A 23,428-nucleotide genomic window follows, 5' to 3' on the forward strand; every position below is an offset into this window, starting at 1 on the left:
CCCCTAACTATAGTTTTCTAATGATTTGGTTCTACAGACTACCAGCTACTGCTCTACTTTGCATAACTTTGCCCCTGCACCCTCATTTCCATATTTCCTATTCTTAATATTTTTCAGAAGCGTTTCTTCCGTCTGGATAATTTCAGTCAAGGTTCCAATTATAGCAAACAGTTAAAAGGGTGGTGTCTATTACCTACCATTTCTTTAACGAACCAACTATTAGGGATACACGGAACACTGCTCTGTGCAATAAGCTTGGCTACACCAACTAAGAAATATGCAACACCCTTGTTTAGGTATTTAGATGCACTACAGTTATTTTGCATGAATAATGCTTTACTTAACTCTCGTGCTTATCAGTTTTGCTAAAAACTACAAACCTACTAAAGATGCATTTGAAGAGGGGGCGTATATGGTGCAGTGTGTTAAAGTACAATATGCCTTTAACTCCTGTTAACCTAGACATGGTGTAAATGGGAAAGATGTTTGATTTTCATCCTAATGACATTTATTCAGCCCACAAAAGCACCATATAGTTCAGCACAGTTGACAACCCAGCATAAAAAGAGATGGTGCCACAGCTCAGACTTCAAGAGCTTGAAGTAGAAATATTGGAGAGACAGCCTCAGCAGAGAGAAGTGGGAGGCTCGGTGGCATGGGAAACATGCCTGTTAGGAAAACTCCTAGAAAAAAACACTAAAAATAGTCAAATCTACAAATCCAAAATTCAGTAAGTTTTGAAAGGTATAGTTTTGTAATATTACAATACCAGAAAAACTGAAAATAGTCTTTTAAAAGTCGAACTCACAAGGCTTGAAAGCTGTTTTCTGGGTACTGTTTTCCCCAACAGCACAAGTTACTAGTACACAGAAGGTATATTTTTAAAGGGCAAATTCTCTATGCAATTTAATAGAATCTCTATACTAAAACAGTTAAGTTACATGTCTGTCTCAGTACTTTGGGAAATACATTTTAAAATCATGGTAAAAATCAATACTGTTGAGCAGGTTACAGGACTGGAATGGTATATGCTCATAACAGAAGCTAAACTGAAAGAGCAGCAAATAACTTATTAAATCTAAAGAGGACAATGCAATTAAGAAGGTATCTCCACAGATAAGGCATTAGAAATAAGAATTAGCAATAAAGGCCCCAATCCTGCAAATACTTATGCACATATTTCAGTTTTACACATTAGTCCCATTGGTTTATTAATTAAGAAATGGTAAACATGTGCTCACAATGTCTACACTACAACTAAAATCCCACAGCTGACCTGCATCAGTTGTCTCTGGCTCATGGGGCTTGGGGTAAGAGGCTGTTTAACTGCAGTGTAGACATTCAGGATTGGGCTGGAGACCTTAGACCATTATCCAAAGAGAGTTAAATGAAACAGAGAAAGAATTCATCAAAAATGGAGGTAGCAGCTTCCATTTTACATTCAGAAACATTGAGGGCTACACACAGACATCTTTTGCAATAATTCAGGACTCTGAAAGTTTCTAGAGAATAATTAAAAGAAATATAAGGAAGATAGAGGGGGAAGATAAATAGGTAACATTTTGAATCTTCTAATATACCCTTCCTATTTACACTCCACTCCACACTGTAATTGGATTTGTTGTTTAGCAAAAAACTGCTGTGTAGCTACTTCATATTAAAAAAATGCAAGTTACTAAAATGAATTGAAAACAGTCTCCTCCTCCAATTGTGGATAATTACATTGTGAGAGAAAAAAATACTGAAAACGTTTTTCATAGGTTGTCTAATATAATTCTGTAAACAACCTATAAATTATCTCAGAAATGGTTAGTTTATCATCATCCCTTTTGGTGGCATAAATTATGAATTCCATAATGTTGGTGATGTTTAACCTACAGAGATAAAAACAATGAGGAGTCCTTGTGGCACCTTAGAGACTAACACATTTATTTGGGTATAAGCTTTCGTGGGCTAGAACCCGCTTCAAGTAAGTTTTAATGCAGAGTTACTGTACCAGTTAGCTAAAAGGACATATATTGCTGATAATGGAGCAGTGTATATTACCTTCCTCCTATGTTTGAAATAAGCATGGCTAATTATTTTAAAACAATGTAATTTTCACTACGGATAGCTGGATTGTTCAAGATATTAGAAATACTTCAGCTACTTGTGAAACCATTATACCCTGACTTCCCAAGTCAGTAATATAATGCAAAATTATTTTTCCCTCCTCCCACTAATAGTGAGCAAAAATTGTTACATATTAATATGCTGTCGATATTTTTCATAACAAAAATATGACAGAATTAGGAATGCTTTGTAATCGGCTTTTGAATTATTCTACCATTTGTTCATTTATAAACAGCAAAGTTCAAAATATAAGCTCTGATCCCTGCAATGTTGACCATGGTCAGCCAATAAAATTAACCAAATGAATTTTAATGATAGGTGAACCATATACTTACAAATATATTACTGACATAATGGAGCTTTGTCTATTTTCTACTGTTATATTTCATTGGATATATGAAAGTCTTTCAAAATTAAAAGCAAACATAAATACTTTAAAAAAACTCACACCAGCTGCCTATGAACTGTAGCCAACTACTTTTCTCACTTTAAGTATCTAATTCCCCCTCCCCCCAACCCATGAAAAAAAGTCACTTTTAGAAAAACTATAGTTAGGCCACCAGAAATCAAACAGTGTAAAATTAAATGCCTTCTGTTAGAACAAGTTATGTTCAAATTGTACAGGTTTATTTACAATTGTAGTTATAAACAGTAACACAAACATTTTTACATTAACATTATGAAAAAAATCTCGTTGCTGAAGTAGGCACAGAGTCAGAGGCTCTTCAGAGGACAGGAAGTGGGGAATGTAATACAACAGCTGCAGGGCAAAACTAGGAGCATTGGGCCAGGTGCAATTTCATGCAAATACTTTCAATAGTTCAAGTTCTATTGGGGTTTATTCAGATATTTTTTAAAAAGGAATTTGTTCCAGAATTAAGGTGCCTTAGCTTGATTCCTACTCAAATAACTTAAAATAGCTGATTTTTATAAAGGTCAGTTTCATTTATTTCCTTATGATACATCAATTTTACATTTTATTAACTGTAAATACTAAGTGGTTTCCACACAGTACAGCTGATTCCCATAATCATCATTCCAGAGTTTTTGCTACTTTCAGCATCAGCATGCACACAAACTATTCCATGGCCATAAGGGCATTCCAGGATTGGCTTGCTAACTTGAGAACCAAATTTAGATGAAATCTGAAAGCTGCAGATTAGTGAAAGCTATTTTAGATCAAATCTGAAAGATGCTAGAATAGTTGTCAGTTCTCTGGCATTAAAGAATTTAAAACGTTATTCAAAGGAAAAATCCATATGGCCTTGAAGGTAACAAATAGTTATCACAGATATTCAGTGCTTTGACCACTTTGCTTTATTTGTGTGCATTAGGTGTGTTCTTGTTGCAGAACACACCTTCAAGTTAGTACAAATCCATGTGTGCTGAACTGAAGGGTTTTGAAATGACAGCCCAAAGAATATATTTTATTAGATATTTCACTTTTGATGGAGGCAGACAACTCACTTTCACCTAGTAATCTGTCATGTGAAGCATGAATTCTAATTTCATTTGCTCAAAAGCACTCACGCATTTGTACTACAATAGTAACACTGCCTCAACCCAGAAAACATTTAATTTGCATAATTACAAAATCATAACCCTGTGGTAAGTTTTTCTTATTGTATACAGTTCAGTCTAGTATTTAAAAACAGTCATTTAACCGTTCAAATTATTTTACCTGATAGTGTATAGTAGGTTTAAAAAAAAAACCATCAACTTTTTTCCCCCCTCCATAGTATGGTTTGCATTTTTCAATCACCTTGAGTTGAAGATTGATTGAATTGGGTTCCAATCATTTTGAGAGGCATAAGTAGTATTACTGAGCTTTTGTCTCTTCTGTTTACAAACCTAAGGACTGATAACAATACTTGATACTACCAGTAGGCAAAGTCAAATTTACAGGCAGTAGGCTTTAGACATTTTTGACTTCTAATTCTCAAGGTTATTTACAACACTTCAACTATTTTTCCATACCCGAAAGACCTGCATTCCCTTCATATAGTTCTACACAACTGAACTGCTACATTAAAGCTGCTTTTAAAAAACCTGACCTTCATAACAAACAACTTTTGCAAAAAAAAAAACAAACAAACCCCAAAATTGTTAAACAAAAAAATTATTGAAATCTTGCTGAGAAATTAATAATTTACCCTATTTTAAGCCTGCTACTCAGGCATTCCCATCAGCAAACAGAGATGTTCTCTTAGATTAGTATTCAGTTGGAAAGCAGTCATTTTGTGTCCACATACAGTATATTGGTTGCCTCTTTTCTTTTTAAACTGTTATCTTAACAGTTTTTTGTTATTAGTTCTCCAACGCATCCAGAACTTTCATGATCTGTTGTTTTATGGCTTTGGTAGCATCACCTGCATTTGGAATCAAATACCTTTAAAAGAGAAAGGACCATCATTAATACACTGTGCCAACTTTCCATGCCAATCATAAAAACTGATGTCTGAATTCATCCTCTAGCTTAGCCTCAGTAAGATTTGGGAAAATCCCCTTTTAAAATGTAAAACTGTTGGGTAAATAGTAATATTCTTTGTAGTTGGAGTAAGAGAAAATGTTCTTCCTGTGAATTCAGTGCTGATGAAAAGTATTGGGTTGAGAACCCTGAAGACTGAAAACCTTGATTTAGTCATAGAAAGGTACAGAATGGGCAACAGCAGGGCAAGATTTCTCCATACATTACTCCACCAATGCATACCAATCCTAATCTGGAGATACTTCTATGGACAAGAGAATAGTTCATTTTCCATGTTTACCACTCAGTTCTTGCTCACTATATGGAGGTAGCCAGTGAAGTAGTGAATTAGTGCCATGTGTGGTGGTGTTTTCTGTGGTATGGACAACTTACTGCTGGGAACTGGACCAATACCACCAAACTCATTTCACACAGGACACCCAAACAGGCATCAGATTATAGTAACTTTTAACCACTACTGATCTAGGTAAAAAACCCTTCCAAAACAAGATGCTTCACTGCACATGCTTCTCCCTCAGGGAGAGGATGAGAGAACAACCAACCTGTGACATATGTTAGTCATGTTACTTAATGCAGTAGTGGAAGGCGCTCTGTACTAAAGTGATGAGTCCAGTATAAGAACTGATATAGAATAGAATAGATTTGCACCAGCAATCTTCAGGTTAAAGGCTCTATATCATATTACTAATTCTCAGCTGTCCAACCCCTAAAGACCAGTTTTTTTAAAAAAGATTATAATTTTCAAAAACATGCATCAATACTGACATTGAGAAAACTTAGACGTTTAAAGGAACATTTTTCCATACAAAAAAGGTCGCTCCTCTCATTAACGCGTTTACTCTCAAGTGCATGTCTTCTAGAACACAGACTTTACAGATCGCCTTAGGTTAATTTTATTCTGAAGACAATTATTTTGGGTCTGATCCCAAGTCTACTGAAGTCAATAGACTTTGGATCAGACTCTTCATGTCTGGGAAAACCAGACATACAAGAATCTGGAATCCATTATTTACATCACCAGGTAAGGTCTGTATGTTAATCATGAGCCTTCTTTATTAAAAGAAAAAAAATTCCTTCACCTTAATGTCTTTAAATACTGGAGTTTCCACACACACGAAGATCTAAGAGAAACTATAAACTGTAGTGAAAAAAAGAAGCAAGCACAAAGCCCAAAATACTTCTCTTGCTTTGGAGGCTATGCCCTCCCTGCCCTCTCCCAAAGTGATAAACCAACATCAAAATCTTAGTGATGAAGAATATCTGGTGCCTTTCCACATGATACATTTGGGGCCTTTGTAGCAGGATAGAAACTTACAAATAGCCTCTTACCTGGACCCATTACTAAGAGGACACTTTTCAGTAAAATGGTTACTAAAAGGAGTTATTTCAAAAATAAAAAGTTAACTTAAAAAGTATTTCAGAGGCATTTATATGGAGGTATGGGTGGAGGAGGAGACATTTCTTTCTACATGACTTATCTTACAGATTGTTAAACTGATCAGGGTACAATCAGTACATTGTTTTTTCTAAAATACACAAACTCAATATTCCTTGAGAGAGACTGTAGATCTGCTGTGTATCCTGATTCATGTCAGGACATTACAGCTATTAAAAACAAAGTGTTAGCTTTGGGCCTGATTCTGGAAGTGCCAAGTGCTTCTGATTTCCACTGATATCCCAAGGAATTAGTGGCACACTCTACCTTGCAGGATGAGCCCCTTTGTTTTGTGATCAGTTCATAATTGAGAAACAGTCTTACCTTTCAACTGCCAAAATTTCTATGCCCGAAGTACTGCTGTTCCCATATTTAAAGGTGATTAGTTCTGGGTGTTTCTTCTTGGATGTAATTTTAACTACCGAGTTTAGGGCCTGACGAGACTGTATGTAAGCCAATCCCCTTCGTGATGGAATCTCCCTCAAACAGTACATATGTGTTGCAGTTACTAAGAGATGACTTTAAAAAGAGAAAGAATTTACCAACAAATGGAGTAAGGGTCAAATATACAGAAAGTTTAATACTAAAGATAACTCTCACTGTGAGCTAGCTAACACAGTTTTCAAATTCCAACAGTTTCATATTTATGCCGCATATTTAATTCAGAATTCCTAAACACTTTACAAACTTCTCTCAGAACTGAAATGCAAGCACTTCTGAAGTCAAACATGGCAAATGTTTAATAGCACAAAGCAAAACCATATAGTTTGTCAATGAACACCGACACTGCACAGTCTCTCAGGAACTAATAGCTAACATGTACATCTCACAGGGAGCCAACACAGAGGTTCTGATCCTGTATTCGATGTACATGCAGAAGTATTTGCAGCTTTCAGGCAATATCATCCTAGGTAAAATTTTTAGAAGAGCTTGCTGGTTTTTTTCCTGGATGAACTTTTCCAGTGGTTTAAATGTATAGTTCTTTGGAACTATGACAAAAATGCAACAGTGAAACATTGACTGCAGTCTCTGGTCAAATTGTTGGTCAAATTCTAGAGTTTTATCTTCCACCAGATTCTTTTTAATAAAAATATAAAATAGTTTTCTGTTCATCTGTCTAAATAAGAGCAAAACACAACTTTAAGCAACTTAGTGTTTTGAGCCAAGGACACCATGCTTTACACTACAGCCCAAGTTTGTTAGGTCCCTACAGTCACACTCTTTGGGGGCAGCTAAGGGAACATGCACTACGCATCATGCTCCAGTACCTCCTAATGACCAGATAAAAAGGTCACTGCAACTGTGTCCTGATTTAGAGACAGCAGTGCCTCTGAAATACATTTTTATGCAGACATTGACAAGGACAGACTGCAGGCACACTTGGATGTTTGGGGCCCCAATGCTGAAAATAAACCCGAAACTTATTGAGAGTATTTTCTGAAACAACTTGTTTTGCAAAAGAATTAGTACTATTCTTTCTATTGTAATCTTAGCAGTAAAATTCTGTACACATGCTGTAGAAATAGTCAAGGAGCATATCTGTACAGCACCTAGCACAATGACTAGGGCTCATAGGCACTGTGACAATACAAACAATAAATACTACAGCTCTTAGTTAGTTAGTGGCTCAGACACTTATTGTTCATTATAGACAATATCCAGACACAATTTAACACCACCACTAGCTTTTTCATACTCTTAAGAATAAATAGTACTTTAGTACCTAGGAAACATGTGTCCATTTTCTTTCACTTCATTACAGGGGAAATGATGCTTCACATCTGGTTTATTTATCCATGTGTGGATGTTGACTACCTCTTTTCGGTCATCATCCGACATTGAGGAACTATCAATTTCATCTATATGGAAGAGGAAAAATGGACTTTTACACAGACAGAACATCTGTCAGCTCTTCAATGTTTACAATGTTATTGCTTATTAAAAATAAAAATAATTCGGTTTCATATCCCAATTAGAACACTGAAGAATTCCAAATAGTACGTTTGGTGTAAACCACAAAAGTGCAAGGAACCCATTATCTACTAAGTCCAATCATCTTGCATCCATATTTGAGTTCTCACCTCCATTCTTTTAATTACTCCTTTTTCAAAGCTATTTTTGCATGCTCTAGTTAGAATGTTTCCTTCAAGACAATATAGAGTTGTAGCTATGCACATCCACATCTAAAAAGGTAATTTTTTAAGAAGGGACACTGAAGTTAGAAGTCATGGGACAAATTCTGCTCCCAATTACACCACTGTAAATACAATGTAACTGCACAGAAAATAGTTTCACCTTTTTTGTTCTTCTGCACAAGCACAATATATTTGTGCAATGTTGGTTTTGCTCATACTGCAGGATTTGTTTTAAAAAAGAATGTTAAATTAAAAAAATCCTAAAAGCTAATTGTTAAACACTTTTTATTAAAAAATACATAAGTACTATAGACAAAGCCTTACTGTGGACCTAAATTACCTGATCATATCCATTGTATACACCCTAGTCGGTAACATCACATCCTCAAATGGAAATGGCAGAAAACTTTCCACAAATAGTTTGCAAATATAAGTGTGGAAAGAGGTTTTTCTGGGGGACAAGAACACACTGACAGAATTTACTGAACTGACAGTAGAAAAGCTTGTGCCCATCCTGATGGCAGCTATGTGATCGCAGCACTCAGTGACAATCAGTGATACAGTCGGTACACATCTAAGGAGCATGTAGTCCTGGTTGAACAGCCATTAATGTGAACTATAAATCTTTTAGTTTGTGACTGCAGTGTCCACACAGAGGAGTTACAGCACAGCACTCTGGTGTGCACTGCTATTCACACCCTCCTAGTCCAAACTACAGAGCAGTATACACACAGCCTAACTGCCAGCCAAGCAGACAACCTAGGATCAGACAATCAAATTGGATTTTTTTCTTCTTGATCATTATCGCCAGTAATAAAAGGTACTGCAGGTCAAAGTGCTTAACCTCAGTGGAGGTTAACAGGGTTGCATGCGTGTAAATGATGACAGATGTGGGCTTGCAAGACATTTAAAACAAATGAGTGAAAAAGAGAATGCAGTTTGACTGTCAGATCCTCAAGGTGAATTTGCAGAGTTGGCAGTTAAAGGGGGGGAACCACTCTTCAGGGTAGAGAATGTCTACTATTCGGTGTCTGTACAATGCCCAGCACAATGGGGCCCTGTTCTTGCTTGGTCATTAAGCCCCTCTAATCTGATTAATAATAAGAATAATTATTTAAAAATATTTTTGTTAATTGAAAATATTTAATTTGTAGTTAATGATAGACAACAACGGTACCCTGTGACAGTCAAATAGAAAAGAGGTTATGTATGTGTCTAAATTAAGGGGACTTCAAATAAGAATAGAGTTTCCTACTGTACCAGTATCATATTCTTCTTCATCTCCAATGCTGAACACCGGTTTTACACCACGGTAGGGTTTTCCCAATCTGTCACTGCTGCTAACATGTCTGGCATGGGGAGAGGGCAGGAGGGGAAAAAAAAAACAAACAAAAAACTTTTAAGATCCTATGGTACAACATTTACTATAGCAGCATGCAATATCAAAATGTGACCGTATCTGTGCAACTAGAGAGGAATCCACAGTCTCAAAGTCTACTGCAAGAAAGCCGGGAGTGACCCAGAAAGCACCAGATTAGTAAAAGCAGATCATGGGGTTATTTGCCAGACTGAACACTTTTAAGCATTGTAACTGAAAAGCAGGTAGTCCTGCATCTTACATACAACTTCTAACCATTCTCTCGAACAGCAAAAACATTCTAAAAATCCAAAACATTTAAGGAGATGCTCTGAAATACCCAGCAGAGCACTCTAGTGTTTGTCTGAATTACATTTTAACATGCTGTATGGCTCTGGAAGGATTGTAAATTGGGGTGGAGGGAAAAGATGGAGAATATTAAAAAGTACATTTGACTGTTCGCTGGACTGGCAAGAGGGTCACTCTTGGAGAGATTTTCCCGAAGGATAACACTGTGTAGATACAAAAAGGAAACAAATCTGCTTCACTTAAACATCTATAAAGCTCTGTTCCTGTTTTGAGCCAATATATTGATGCACACTAATTTATATACATCTGTGGACCCGGGTCCAAGAGGGTACCTGTGCCTTTAGTACTATATTGAAGAAAGCTGATATTTATCTATCCATGGAAGTCTAACAAGTTGCTATATCTTCTAGGGCTATTTGATTAGAAGTTACTGAATGAGAAAGAACATGGAAAAACTAATTGTTAATTGAGAAAAAACAGAAATATGCTATACAAAAAAAGTAATATAAAAATGTGCTCATTAGTGATTTAAGACAATAAGCATCGATGACACTGACAATCCAAGAGGGCAGTGATTCTATTTTACTATTTAGCTAGACTTTTGTGCATATGGAATTTTAAGAAAAAAGAATGAGGAAGAATACTGTAGATTACTGATTTGGTAAGAGGAGGTTATGTTTAATAAGATTATATATTTATAATGTTAATTGAAATTCATAGCTAGGGTTTAAAAGAGGTTATATTTGCATTAACAGAGGAAGGTTAGACAAAGCAAAAAAGAAAGGCCTACTATATAAATTTTTGCACCATATTAAACTAGAAATGGGGAATTCTACAGGAATTAAATGGCACTATATGAGATCAGTTTGTGGTACAGGTTAGGGATCTCATTTAATCTAATTCCATTCAGTTGATTACTAGCAAAAACAGTCTGATTTTGCAGGTTAAGATAAAATTGGCATGACTGAATCAATGAGACAAAAATGTTTTTCCACTTTACAGAGCTGGAATTTTAAGAAAAGCATAGTCTTAGTACATTAATTTATCCTGGGTTCTAACTAGTTAATATTGTCAGTACAACTTTCCAATGGAAAAAGAAAGATGATTTGAATGTTGGGGAGCAATATTCCTTTAAGGGACAAGTACATACTCAATGCAGCAATATTTCTACATAACAAACAAAAGGTAGGATGGTCTGTCAGTTATAAAACACCTGATGTACAACACTAAAAAGCTGCAAAGAAACAATTTTATAGTTTAATATTAATGTTTCCTAAGAGGTTTTTATCTTTATTCTTTTAAAGTAGCTTTATAAATCCTGAAATAACCATATGTATCAGTTTTACTGGGATATTCCTGTTTCCTTCCAAGGACTACAAGGATACCCTTAACATTAACTATTGTTTTTGCTCACCCTATACCATCTCCTTTCTCTAATAATATTGGGTGACCTAGCATAGCCAGCATGATGTTCCCCCATTCTCAGAGAATGGACAAATCTACTAGAAAAAAGTGAATCAAAATCCTTAAAAATAGAACTGATATTTTTAAAAAAATATGACTTTTTCAGCACCCACTTCCATACAGCACAACCTGCCAAGACTCAAATGTGGGATGCAATGTGTGACAAAGACCCAAAAATGAGGGAGACCAAAGTATTTTTCGTGCAGAAAATGCTATGGATTCCTTTGTTTGGCATAAGTAACTTTTTATAAGCACAGTTTCATGATTATTTCTGACATAAATAATTTTATCATTAAAAGTGAAGGGATACTAAATTTGTGTGGAACAAAGTTAACTCTGGGAACGAAATGAGGGACAGTTGAGAGGTGTGCCTGTTTTTCTGGCTCTGTTTGCTGTTCCCACAGTGTGAGCATCTTCATTCTGACCAGCATCTTCCATTACCACAGGCTAAGAATGTGCTCGGAATACGCAGTATTGTTGTAGACATGTCAATCCCTGGACTTTAGAGAGACAATGTGGGTGAGGTAATATTTTTACCAACTTCTGTTGATGAAAGAGAGAAGCTTTCCAGCTAACCTGAAGAAGAGCTCTGTGAAAGCTCAGAAGCTCTTCTCGCTCACCAACAGAAGTTGGTCCAATAAGATATTACCTTATCCACCATGTCTCTCTAGGAATGCAGTAGTTTTAAATTTGCTGACAAAATTCCAAGAGGACTTTAACACTCTTAGAGCACCCTGAGCTCTGAAGATACTTTTTGAACAGCTTGTAATAGGTCTCCTTCGAAGCTCAAGTCTCTCCTTCTGAAGCTCAAAACTGAAGCCTGCTAAATAAAGGCTTCTGCCCCTTTTCCCTACAACAAATAATTAATAAAATGCAAAACTGAAGTGACTAGATTTAAAAAAAAAAGTTTCAAATAAAGAGGAAGGAAACTGAAAGACTGAATAAAAGCCAAGAGAATAAGAAAGCACTGGAAATATTTCCCTTTTCTTCCCCTGACTGCAGAATAGCACTTGAAAACGTTAAGTTTGATGCGAAGCATAGCTTTTTAAAAAGTTGATATATAGAATTTCAGAGATGTCAGTGAGACCAATGCTTACAAACATTGTGAAGTCATGCTCAAAAGGACAAAGGTGTTTTTAGTCAGATTGGTCTACTCATTGGCTTACCGCTCCATGCTTGCTCTGTCTGGCCAGGAAAGATTGAAAGATATTCTATAGCAAATTGGGGCAGAGGACAGAACAATTATAAAAAATAAAAAACCTAGTATAAAAAAATGAGTACTCTGTATCAGCAATTTTTCCCTACATCTCCTCAAACCCAACAATATTTCAGCAGACCTACCCAGGGACCACAGGAAGCTTGGAAGAAATTATTTTAAAGAGGCATTTCTACATTAGATGTGATTTATATATGAGCCTTATTTGAATGCTTGGTGCAACAGAAACAAAAGGGTATTTTTATTACAAGATACTTCTGCTCTAAACCATGGTGTAAGTAGTAACTGCATCATTGCAACAGAGAAACCAAGCTGTAAACAACCCTTTTAGTTGGACTAAAAATTAAGTAGGTGAGGATTTGAGAACCACTGTTCACCACAGCAGCCATCCTGAGCCTCATTAACAAGTAAATATATCTCAGTGCTTTAAAAGGCACTCAATAGCATCCATCTTTCACAACCTTGCAACTATTAAGACTTACAGTAAATTTAAAGAAGAGTTGTAAAATAGGCTATCAAATTCAGACCTATTCACAAATATTTAGAAAACAGATCTTCAACTTTAAATGTACTTTAAAACTAAAACTGTCACTGAACCCATTGTGAAATCAATATTCCTACTTTATAGTTGGGAAAACAAGACTCTGAAAACCTCTCCAGCTGAAAGGGAAAGTCTACGCTAGAACTGTGCTTAGAATCCAGGAGTTCATGGATCTTAGTTCTGTGTTCAAGCCACAAAGTCAGGACAATCACTTTTTATATTTCTCTTTGTTTCAGCTCCTCCCCTTTAAACAAATGCATGTGCAATGAGCAAAACTGTTTAAAATAAAGATTTAGGGTGGGATTTTCAAGAGTATTCAGTGTTGATTTAACTCTGCTTATACTGAAGTCAATGGGAGTCTTACTAACGCTTTTGAAAAACCCATTCTAAATGCCTTTATCACTAGACAGGTTTCTTTGTTATAAATTTATTATAGTGGCAGTTTGCTGCATTATCATCCAGAGATGGGGGTGCAGATACTAGCCTTGGAATTATGAGCCAGCAAACTAGTCATGCTTTAAGACAATGATATCTTGCAAATGCTGGTGAAGGAAATTCCAAAAAGGGGGCCCAGGGGGCGGGGACGGAAGGAAGAGAAGACAAATAAAACACACTCAAAGCCTGACAAACTGAAAGCTATCTTCTCTTGATTCTTATTATTTAGTCTAATCTTCATACTTTCAAAAACATCCAGTTGAAATGGGGAGTCATTCATCACTGATAATCACATATAAATAACCCACCTGTCCACAGGAGTTGATGTATTTTCAATAAAACTAATAACTTTTTCTTTCACATTCACAGATTTAGTCTTCAAAGCAACAGTCATTTTATTTACCAAGGACTTGACTCCTTTTCCATCACTTGAACCATTAGGAGAATCACCCTGTAAATGTAAGAGCTCTAAGAATTAATTGTAACACAACATTTTTACTATCAGTAATTTGTTAAGAATGAAAAGCTACAACATACTGAGCATGATCACTTGCTATTGTTTACAGGAAAGTTCTCTAGACTATTAGTATTGTTTATCACAGAAATAGGATTTAAAAAGAATGGCAGCCATAAAGTACTAAAGTAAAGCTCATTTAAAAAATAAGCTACCAAGCCCCATTACTTAGAACGGTGCTCTGAAACTCCACTGAGAGGAAATAGTTCTAACCATGTAAAAATGTAAATGTATATAAAAATTAAAAGCCATATTCTACCTACCACTAGAAGGGGCACAGAAGATTCAGGAAATGTGTTTCTTGGAATATTACAAGTAAGGAAGGTGTTGGATCATATTAAAGAAGTTCTGTATTAAAATCACAAGTGAGTTTGATTCCCCATAGTTTAAATTCCAGGGTATTACTAATTCAGAGGTCTCTTGGTTTTTGGTACTGTTTCTCTCCCTCTATATGTGAAACTTGCAAGCTGCTAATTGTGTTAGTACATTCTAAGACAGAGTCTGTTCTCAAAGCAATTCACAGAGAGAGAGACTCAAAGCAATACTCTAACAACAGAAACAGCACCCAGAGACTCCCCGCCCTTTTGTTGTATTAACAATTGTGATTAAAATAGAGATAGAGGATGTATGTGGATGGATGCTTGGTGTGGATAATAACTGAATGATCAGGGAGGTGCCAGCCTAAGAATCCAGCGTCCATCGGCTAAAGAAGGCGTCAAGTGGAAATAACCAGAGGACCCCCAGAGGGCAGACTGGAATCCACCCAACAGCCTCAAGAATGGGAGAACCAAAGAACAAGATAACATCTAGCAGCACGGAGCCGTCAGGAATGTGCTATCTGCTGATGCTTCATCATGCTGTTGCTGAATCAAATTCCCATAGACTGGCATAGGAAGAAATTCCTATAAAAATGGACTCTAGAAAGTGAAAACTTTGGGGTCTGATTCTGCAAACCAACTTCCAGGAGCGTCAGATGAGCATCTGACAAGGCCCTGCTCCCTCCTCATGTCCAGGCCATCTGGCCAGTGGCTTGGCATGAGCAACTCTAAGGCTGGTAACTATGATAACAACCTTGCAGAACCTGTGTGTGTGTTTGTATGAATGAATGTGTGAATAAATATGAGATTGAATGGAATGTTATAGCTATAACTAACTGCTTACTATGATTCTTTCTGTATTCACAATAAATGTGGTATTTTGCCTTTTCCCCTTTAATAAGATCCTGCTGGTTTTTATTTTATTGGTATAACAAAGGAATTTAGAGGTGCCATGGAAACACAACCTCCATACCCTATGGATCTCTCAGATGCATGTATAAAGGAGAATTTAGCCTCACAGTGCACCATTTCTTAGAGATGGCTGGTCACCCTCATGCTGGAGTCATGTTGCCACTGGCTTTCACTAACCCATTAGACCTGAACAACCTCACTTTCTGAAATAAGTGACTTTAGATATGTAATAGACCTCATGTGGGATTATGAAACAATTTTGCAAGGACCAGCCACTGACTTGGTAAACAACTGGTTGAGTTCTTCTACACCTTTGGGAAGGTTTCCTGAAATTCCAAAAGGATATCTTATCATCCCATGTACAGCCTCATGTATTTTATATACCCCAAAGTGAGGAAGATCTAAGAATGGTAGCTATTCCATATATTTTATTGAAATGCAACCAATGTGAGATTTTCTCTGAAGATTCTCTCTTCTAAAACAAGATGACTTCAGGCTACTTCCAACAGGATAAAAGATGGTTATAATCTGCAATTAAATATACAGCTAAGGACAATTATAATTTGTAGCAATACATTCTGCAGGATAGACTTGAGGTAAGAGAAGGGTAGATTTAGGCCATCTAGGACCCATCTTCCCATCTTATCTACATCTATTGGACAGAGCAAAAAATTATGGCTCGGATCCTTCTATCAGATATCCACAGGTGCCACACAAGCACAAGAATCTCCACACACATACAGTTGCAAGATCAGGCCTAAATTAATAAAAACATGCACTGTGAGTTTATAGAATAGAAAGACACTATGGAACACACAAAAATCACTGCTTCTTGTCATTTTCAAATATACAACCTGATCTATAAATGCACTTACATCAACAGAGGAGTTTATGCTACTTCTTGAGCCTGAGGTACTAGCAATCCAGTGGCCATATCCATTTTCGGGTCCTTCCACATTGATGTCTGCTAAGTGCTGCTGGAGTGCTGTTAGAAAGGGCATTTTTAAAAGAAGTTCAGAGCCACATTTGAATGAGTCATCTGATCATGTCTCACTTCAGACTGCTGATGTCAACATTTACTCTAGATGATTTACAAAAATGCAAATAAGTTCAAATGCTACTCCTGCTACTGCTTTCTCCTTTCAATACTACAGAGCCTCTAAACAAACTTATTGTAATGAAATAAAAGACAGGAAAATAACACTACATAAAACATAGAAGCACCAGGAAATAACTGGCTGCTTAATTTTTGATCAGATGGAGTGTGTGTCAAAATAGTGCTATTAGTCAAAGTAGAAGCTATTAGGTCCTGATCCTACCATTTAGAACATGAGTGGATCCCTACACTCATGCAGAGCCTCATTGACTTCAACTCTGGTCTGCCCATGCATTGTAAATTGCAGCATTGGGAACCTAGTTACTGATTTTTAAGAAAACAAAGTAGTGAAGAATTACAGCACTGTTAACAAGTATAATTAGGAAACATTGTAGTTGTTTTAACATACATAGAAAGAACACTAGGGAGGATAAAGACATTGGGAGGGAAGCTTCCCAGCCATTCATGATTAATTCAGAATTCAGGATACACTGTGACAATGGTAAAGCTAATTAACAATGAACATGCAATTGCACAGTGTTAAAACAGCACATGACAAAAAGCTAGTGAATAAACTATGTTTGCCATCCATTTAACTAGTTGCCAAACAAATACCAACAGTAATCCCAACAGCATTAAAAAACACATTCAAAGCTTTGTCAGGCCAAGAGTGAATGTAAAAAGCATTATTAAATCAAAAGCTTACCCATGAATCCTCCTTTGGCAATGCTTACATATTCCTTGTTTTTCTGCAACAAGAAAAACACTGGAAATCATATTTGTGACACTCATGGATTTTCAAATTTAAGGTGGAAAAACAGGTTCCTACCTTAAGGGCGTGACATATGCTTAGCATACTTTACTTGATAAATTTGGAGTTTCTTTGAACCAAGGAAGTCTTATTTTTAAAAATGAGAGTGATAGAGTTATGGTCTAATGCCTTATACATGTGCTCACCTTTAATAATTAGAATACTCTTATTGAAATTAATAGGACTACTCATGGAGTAAAGTTAAGCATGTGTGAGTGTTTACTATTTGGGATACTCAAGCCCTAATCCTGAAAAGAAGCGTGCTGCAAGTACCAGATCATATATGTTTCTGTTGCTTGCTTTTCGACTTTCCTCCATATCACAAAGTTGCAGTCAGCTCTCTCTCTTCTTCATTGTGATGCCCCAGTATGAACCATATATGGTTTTCACAGCTATGACAATGCATAAGTGACTCCATGAAGGCCAATCATTTTATTTTTAGCTAATGGCATGGTTCTGAAAAGCTTTTTTTAAAAAATATTTATTACATCTCAGCTTGTGTACATCCATCTTCAAGAATCTAAGTCACTCTACAAATTAAAACAATACCTACATTAAAAAAAGGGATGGCCTAGAAAAGTCAGCCACACTCACCACCAATGGGGGAGGAGGTGGAGGAAAAATCCAGAAAGAAGAGCTGGTATAAAAGGGAAGTCAAAATGGTTAAAGTGATCTGACTAATGGAAAAGTCTTCCATTTGGCACTCCTCAAAGACACCAAAAGAAATTAAGATCAGTATGTATTCAGTTATAATAGTTTTGGAGAGATGTAGGAGAAAACTCATTTCCCTTGGAATTTGATTTCTGAAGATGCCATCAGCAACACTTTGAATTGAATTCATGGGAAGACTGCAAAAGGCTGGCATTAAAATGTTCTTTACAGGAGTAAAATTTTGTAATTGTGGCAGCTTCTGAATCAATTTAAAAGAAAATTAAGTACGAGTTAATTACAGTAATTTTAGCCAGGATGTAATGAAAGAATGAATGACCATAGTGAGGCCCATGATGCATAGCTTTTACAGAAAACTGGAGAGGGTACAGTAACAGCCATTCTGAAGCATTATTGCAACAGGGATTTATAATCCCTAAATGCTATTCTAAACCATATCATTAAACAAAAAACCCACATCACTTATCTGAATCTCTACAGACTGGCTCCATGGTAGCTGTGAAATCACAGAACTGGTGGCAATAGCTTTGGAGGATTTCTATGGGGAATGCTCAGGCAAGATACTGCAGCTTCAGACTGCATTAAACTTTCCTCCAGAGCGTAGCTGAACTCGACATACTTAGATCTACTTACCATGGGGTCTTCACTGCGGTAAGTCGACGGCTGACGCTCTCCCATCGACTCTGCCTGCACCTCTCGCCCTGGTGGAGTACCGGAGTCGATGGGAGAGCACTTGGCGATCGATTTATTGCATCTAGACTAGACGTGATAAATCAACCCCCTGCTGGATCAATCGCTGCCCGTCAATCCAGCAAGTAATGTAGACAAACCCATAGTCCCCAGCTCTCTGATGGATGCAGATATCTGGAGGACTGATCCCTGCATCTTCCCAGGGGAGAAGAAAGAGAGAGAGCACGAGAGAAGGGCTAGAATGAATCTTACCTCCCCATAGAATAATATGGAGAGAACTGTGCCAGTGCACCCTTGCAGAATTTTTCTGATGCCAAGATCCTCTACCGTGGGTTTGTTTAAGGAAGGCAAGATCTGGGTTGAAGTGAACAACTAATTTTGGTGGTCATTAAATGACTGCTCAAAACCATGTGTAGTTATAAGAACAGTTAATGTGTAAAGAAAGTCTATTTTGTCACTCTTTATTGATGTGTGAAAGAACGTAATTCTTTAGTTGTTCAAACAATAATTCCGATATCCTAGTTGTACCTGTAAAAAGTGTGCCAACACCATGTTCATATACATGTCTTCCTCTTCCCTGCCACTTCCCATGAAACAGAGGTGCTCCCCACTAGCTATGGAGCCAGACTGTATGGATTGTTTCTGTGCTTCTAACAAGGATTTTACAGACTGTGCAAACTCTGATGGGTTCTGGAGCATCTACAGAATAAAATAAACAGAATGTTAACTATTTTCTTAGCATACAACTTGTCAGCGCACACACAAAAAAAGGCATCAGGACTCTCATTTGTCTGGTATTCACTAAGCAGCGTGTGCCCAGCACTCTACAAGGCACAAATTAAAGACAGTCTGTGTCCCAGAGGTCATATTATCTAACAAAGACACACACAGAAGACTTTCTGTAAAATCCTCAGAAGGGAATACTCTATTTTTATTAACTCAATTCTTATTGACACAGTAGAAAAAATTAGTCTTTTTTAAAGGAGGACTTGAATGAGAAGACAGTTAGGTAGCAAGCTGGAATCAGGAGGATTTTCCATAGCTGTGGGATGACGTACAAAAAGACACACAAAATAAGAGTTTGAGAAGGACACAAATGGGACACAGAGGCTGGCCTCTATTTTAGGCATTTCTGAGTTGCTTTTACATTGGTACCTGAGGGCTGCTGGGAAGAGCAGAGAGGCGTGAGGGAGATGTGACAAGAGGAACATAAGAATGGCCCTACTGGGTCACACCAAAGATCCATCAAGTGATCCATCCCCTGTTGCTCATTCCCAGCTTCTGGCAAACAGAAGCTAGGGACACCATTCCTGCCCATCCTGGCTAATAGCCATTGATGGAGCTATCCTCCATGAATTTATCTAGTTCTTTTTATAACCTATTATGGTCTTGGCCTTCACAACATCCTCTGGCAAGGAGTTCCACAGGTTGACTGTGCGTTGTGTGACGAAATACTTCCTTTTATTTGTTTTAAACCTGCTGCCTATTAATTTCATTTGGTGACCCTCCTCATTCTTGTGTTATGAGAAGTAGTAAACACTTCCTTATCTACTTTCTCTACACCAGTCTTGATTTTAATAGACCTCAAACATATCTCCCCTTAGCCGTCTCTTTTCCAATCTGAAAAGTCCTAGTTTTAGTAATCTCTCCTCATACAGAAGCTGTTCCATACCCCTAATCATTTTTGTTGCTCTTTTCTGAACCTTTTCCAATTCCAATATATCTTTTTTGAGATGGGGCGACCACATCTGCACACAGTATTCAAGATGTAGGCATACCATGGATTTATACAGAGGCAACATATTTTCTTTACTATTAGCTATCCCTTTCTTAATTATTCCCAGCATTCTGTTTGCTTTTTTGACTGCCATTGCATATTGAGTGGATGTTTTCAGAGAACTATCCACAATGACTCCAAGATCTCTTTCTTGAATGGTAACAGCTAATTTAGACCCCATCATTTTATATGTACAGTTGGGGTTATGCTTTCCAATGTGCATTACTTTGCATGTATCAACATTAAATTTCATCTGCCATTTTGTTTCCCAATCACCCAGTTTTGAGAGATTCTTTTGTAGCTCTTCGCGGTCTGCCTGGGTTTTAACTATCTTTAGTAATTTTGTATCATCTGCAAATTTTGCCACCTCACTGTTTAACCCTTTTTCCAGATCATTTATGAATATGTTGAATAGGACTGGTCCCAGAACAGATCCCTGGGGGACACCACTATTTACCTCTCTCCATTCTGAAAACTGACCATTATTCCTACCCTTTGTTTCCTATCTTTTAACCAATTACCAGTCCATGAGAGCATCATCCCTCTTATCCCATGGCAGCTTACTTTGCATAAGAGCCTTTGGTGAGGGACCTTGTCAAAGGCTTTCTGAAAATCTAAGTGTACTATATTCACTGGATCAACTTGGTCCACATGCTTGTTGACCTCCTCAAAGAATTCTAGTAGACTGGTGAGGCATGATTTCCCTATACTAAAACCATGTTGACTCTTCCTCAACAAATTATGTTCACCTATATGTCTGACAATACTGTTTATTATATTTTCAACCAGTTTGCCCGGTACTGAAGTCAGACTTACAGGCCTGTAATTGCCGGGATCATCTCTGGAGCCCTTTTTAAAAATTGGCATCACGTTAGCTATCCTCCAGTCATCTGGTATAGAAGCTGATTTAAATGATAGGTTACAGACTACAGTTAGTAGTTCTGCAATTTCACATTTGAGTTCCTTCAGTACTCTTGGGTGAATACCATCTGGTTCTGGTGACTTATTTCTGTTTAATTTATCAATTTGTTCCAAAACCTCCTCTAATGATACATCAAATCTGGGACAATTCCTCAGATCTGTCACCTAAAAAGAATGGCTCAGGTTTGGGAATCTCCATCATCCACCGTCCTTGAGTGCTCATTTAGCACCTTGAACGTCCAGTTTAGCAGGCTTCCTGCTTCTGATGTACTTAAAAAGTAATAGCAAATTTTTTTTGAGTCTTTGGCTAAGTGTTCCTCAAATGCTTTTTGGCCTTCCTAATTGTATTTTTACACTTCATTTGCCAATGTTTATGCTTCTTTCTATTTTCCTCACTAGTATTTAACTTCCACTTTTTAAAGGATGCCTTTTTGCCTCTCACTGCTTCTTTTACTTTGTTGTTTAGCCAGTTGTTTTTGCCTCTCACTGCTTCTTTTACTTTGTTGTTAGGCTCTCTTTTGGTTCCCTTCCTATGTTTTTTAATTTGGGGTATATATTTAAGTTGAGCCTCTATTATGGTGTCTTTAAACAGTTTCTATGCAGCTTGCAGAGCTTTCACTGTTGGCACTGTACCCTTTAATTTCTGTTCAACTAACCTCCTCATTTTTGTGTAGGTCTCCTTTCTGAAATTAAATGCTACAGTGTTAGGCTGCTGTGGTGTTTTTTCTGACACAGGGATATTAAAATTTAATTATATTATGGTCACTATTACCAAGTGGTCCAGCTATATTCACCTCTTGGACCAGATCCTGCACTCCACTTAGGACTAAATCAAGAATTGCCTCTCCTCTGGTGGGTTCCAGGACCAGCTGCTCCAAGAAGCAGTCATTTAAGGTGTCAAGAAACTATCTCTGCATCCCGTTCTGAGGTGACATGTACCCAGTCAATATGGGGATAACTGAAATCCCCCATTATTAATTATTATTATTATGAGTTTTTTATTTTAATAGCCTCTCTAATCTCCCTGAGCATTTCACAGTCACTATCACCATCCTGGTCAGGTGGTCAGTAATATATCCCTACCACTATATTCTTATTATTAGAGCATGGAATTTCTATCCATAGAGATTCTATGGTACAGTTTGATTCATTTACAATTTTCACTTCATTTGATTCTACGTTTTCTTTCACATATAATTCCACTCCCGCACCAACACGACCTGTTCTGTCTTTCTGATATATTTTGTAACGTGGTATTACTGTATCCCATTGATAATCCTCATTCTACCAAGTTTCTGTGATGCCTATTATATCAATATCCTCATGTAAACCAGGCACTCTAGTTCACCCATTTTATTATTTAGACTTCTAGCATTGGTATATAATCACTTTAAAAATGTGTCTGCCATTACACGATGTAGTTGAATGGGAATTATTTGACTGTTTTTGATCAGACCTTGCCTGTATTTTATCATTTTCCATCCTCTCATCCTCACTAGGACATAGAGATTCTCTATTAATAGATACCCCCTAAGGGATGTCCGAACCATGTGCTCCTCCGCACCTGTCGGCCTTCCCCCAGCCCTTAGTTTTAAAACTGCTCTACGACCTTTTTAATGTTAAGTGCCAGCAATCTGGTTTCATTTTGGTTTAGGTGCAGCCCATCCTTCCTGTATAGGCTCCCCCTTTCCCAAAAGTTTCCCCAGTTCCTAATAAATCTAAACCCCACCTCCCTACACCTTCGTCTCATCCACTCATTGAGACTCTGCAGTTCTGCCTGTCTAACTGGCTTTGCACGTAGAAATGGGAGCATCTCAGAGAATGCTACATGGAGGTCCTGGACTTCAATCTTTTACCTAGCAACCTAAATTTGGCCTCCAGGGCCTCTCTCCTATCCTTCCCTATGTCACGGATACCTACATATACCATGACCACCGGTTCCTTTCCAGCACTACACATAAGCCTATATAGATGTCTCGACAGATCCGCAACCATTGAACCAGGCAGGCAAGTCACAGTGCGGTTCTCCCAGTCATCGCAAACCCAGCTATCTCTGTTTCTAACAATTGAATCGCCCATTACTAATACTTGTCTCTTTTGAATAGCTGGAGTTCCCTCCCCCGGAGAGGTATCCTCAGTGTGAAAGGATACCACATCATCATCTGGAAGGAGGGTCCCAACTATGGGATTGTTTCCCTCTGCTCCAGTTAGATACTCTCCTTCCCTGCG

General features: G+C 37.3%; 1 protein-coding gene across 3 annotated transcripts in view; it reads right to left on the bottom strand.

Annotated features, from left to right (window-relative positions):
• Positions 1-23,428, bottom strand: part of TBC1D23 (TBC1 domain family member 23) — a 65,155-nt gene that overhangs the window by 5,610 nt on the left and 36,117 nt on the right. For 2 of the 3 annotated variants that reach the window (XM_073307592.2, XM_073307586.2), the window contains 9 exons: positions 19,030-19,200; positions 17,038-17,080; positions 16,111-16,220; positions 13,801-13,943; positions 12,467-12,511; positions 9,431-9,519; positions 7,759-7,894; positions 6,360-6,554; positions 1,277-4,501 (listed from right to left, as the gene is read on the bottom strand). In XM_073307592.2, the coding sequence (XP_073163693.2) occupies positions 4,420-4,501; positions 6,360-6,554; positions 7,759-7,894; positions 9,431-9,519; positions 12,467-12,511; positions 13,801-13,943; positions 16,111-16,220; positions 17,038-17,080; positions 19,030-19,200 (1,014 nt within the window). In that variant the 3' untranslated portion in view covers positions 1,277-4,419. The remainder of the gene's footprint in view (positions 1-1,276; positions 4,502-6,359; positions 6,555-7,758; positions 7,895-9,430; positions 9,520-12,466; positions 12,512-13,800; positions 13,944-16,110; positions 16,221-17,037; positions 17,081-19,029; positions 19,201-23,428) is intronic. The other variant, XM_073307603.2, reaches the window with a different exon arrangement.

The sequence above is a fragment of the Lepidochelys kempii genome, chromosome 1 (genome assembly GCF_965140285.1).
Source record: "Lepidochelys kempii isolate rLepKem1 chromosome 1, rLepKem1.hap1, whole genome shotgun sequence".
NCBI lineage: Eukaryota > Metazoa > Chordata > Testudines > Cheloniidae > Lepidochelys > Lepidochelys kempii.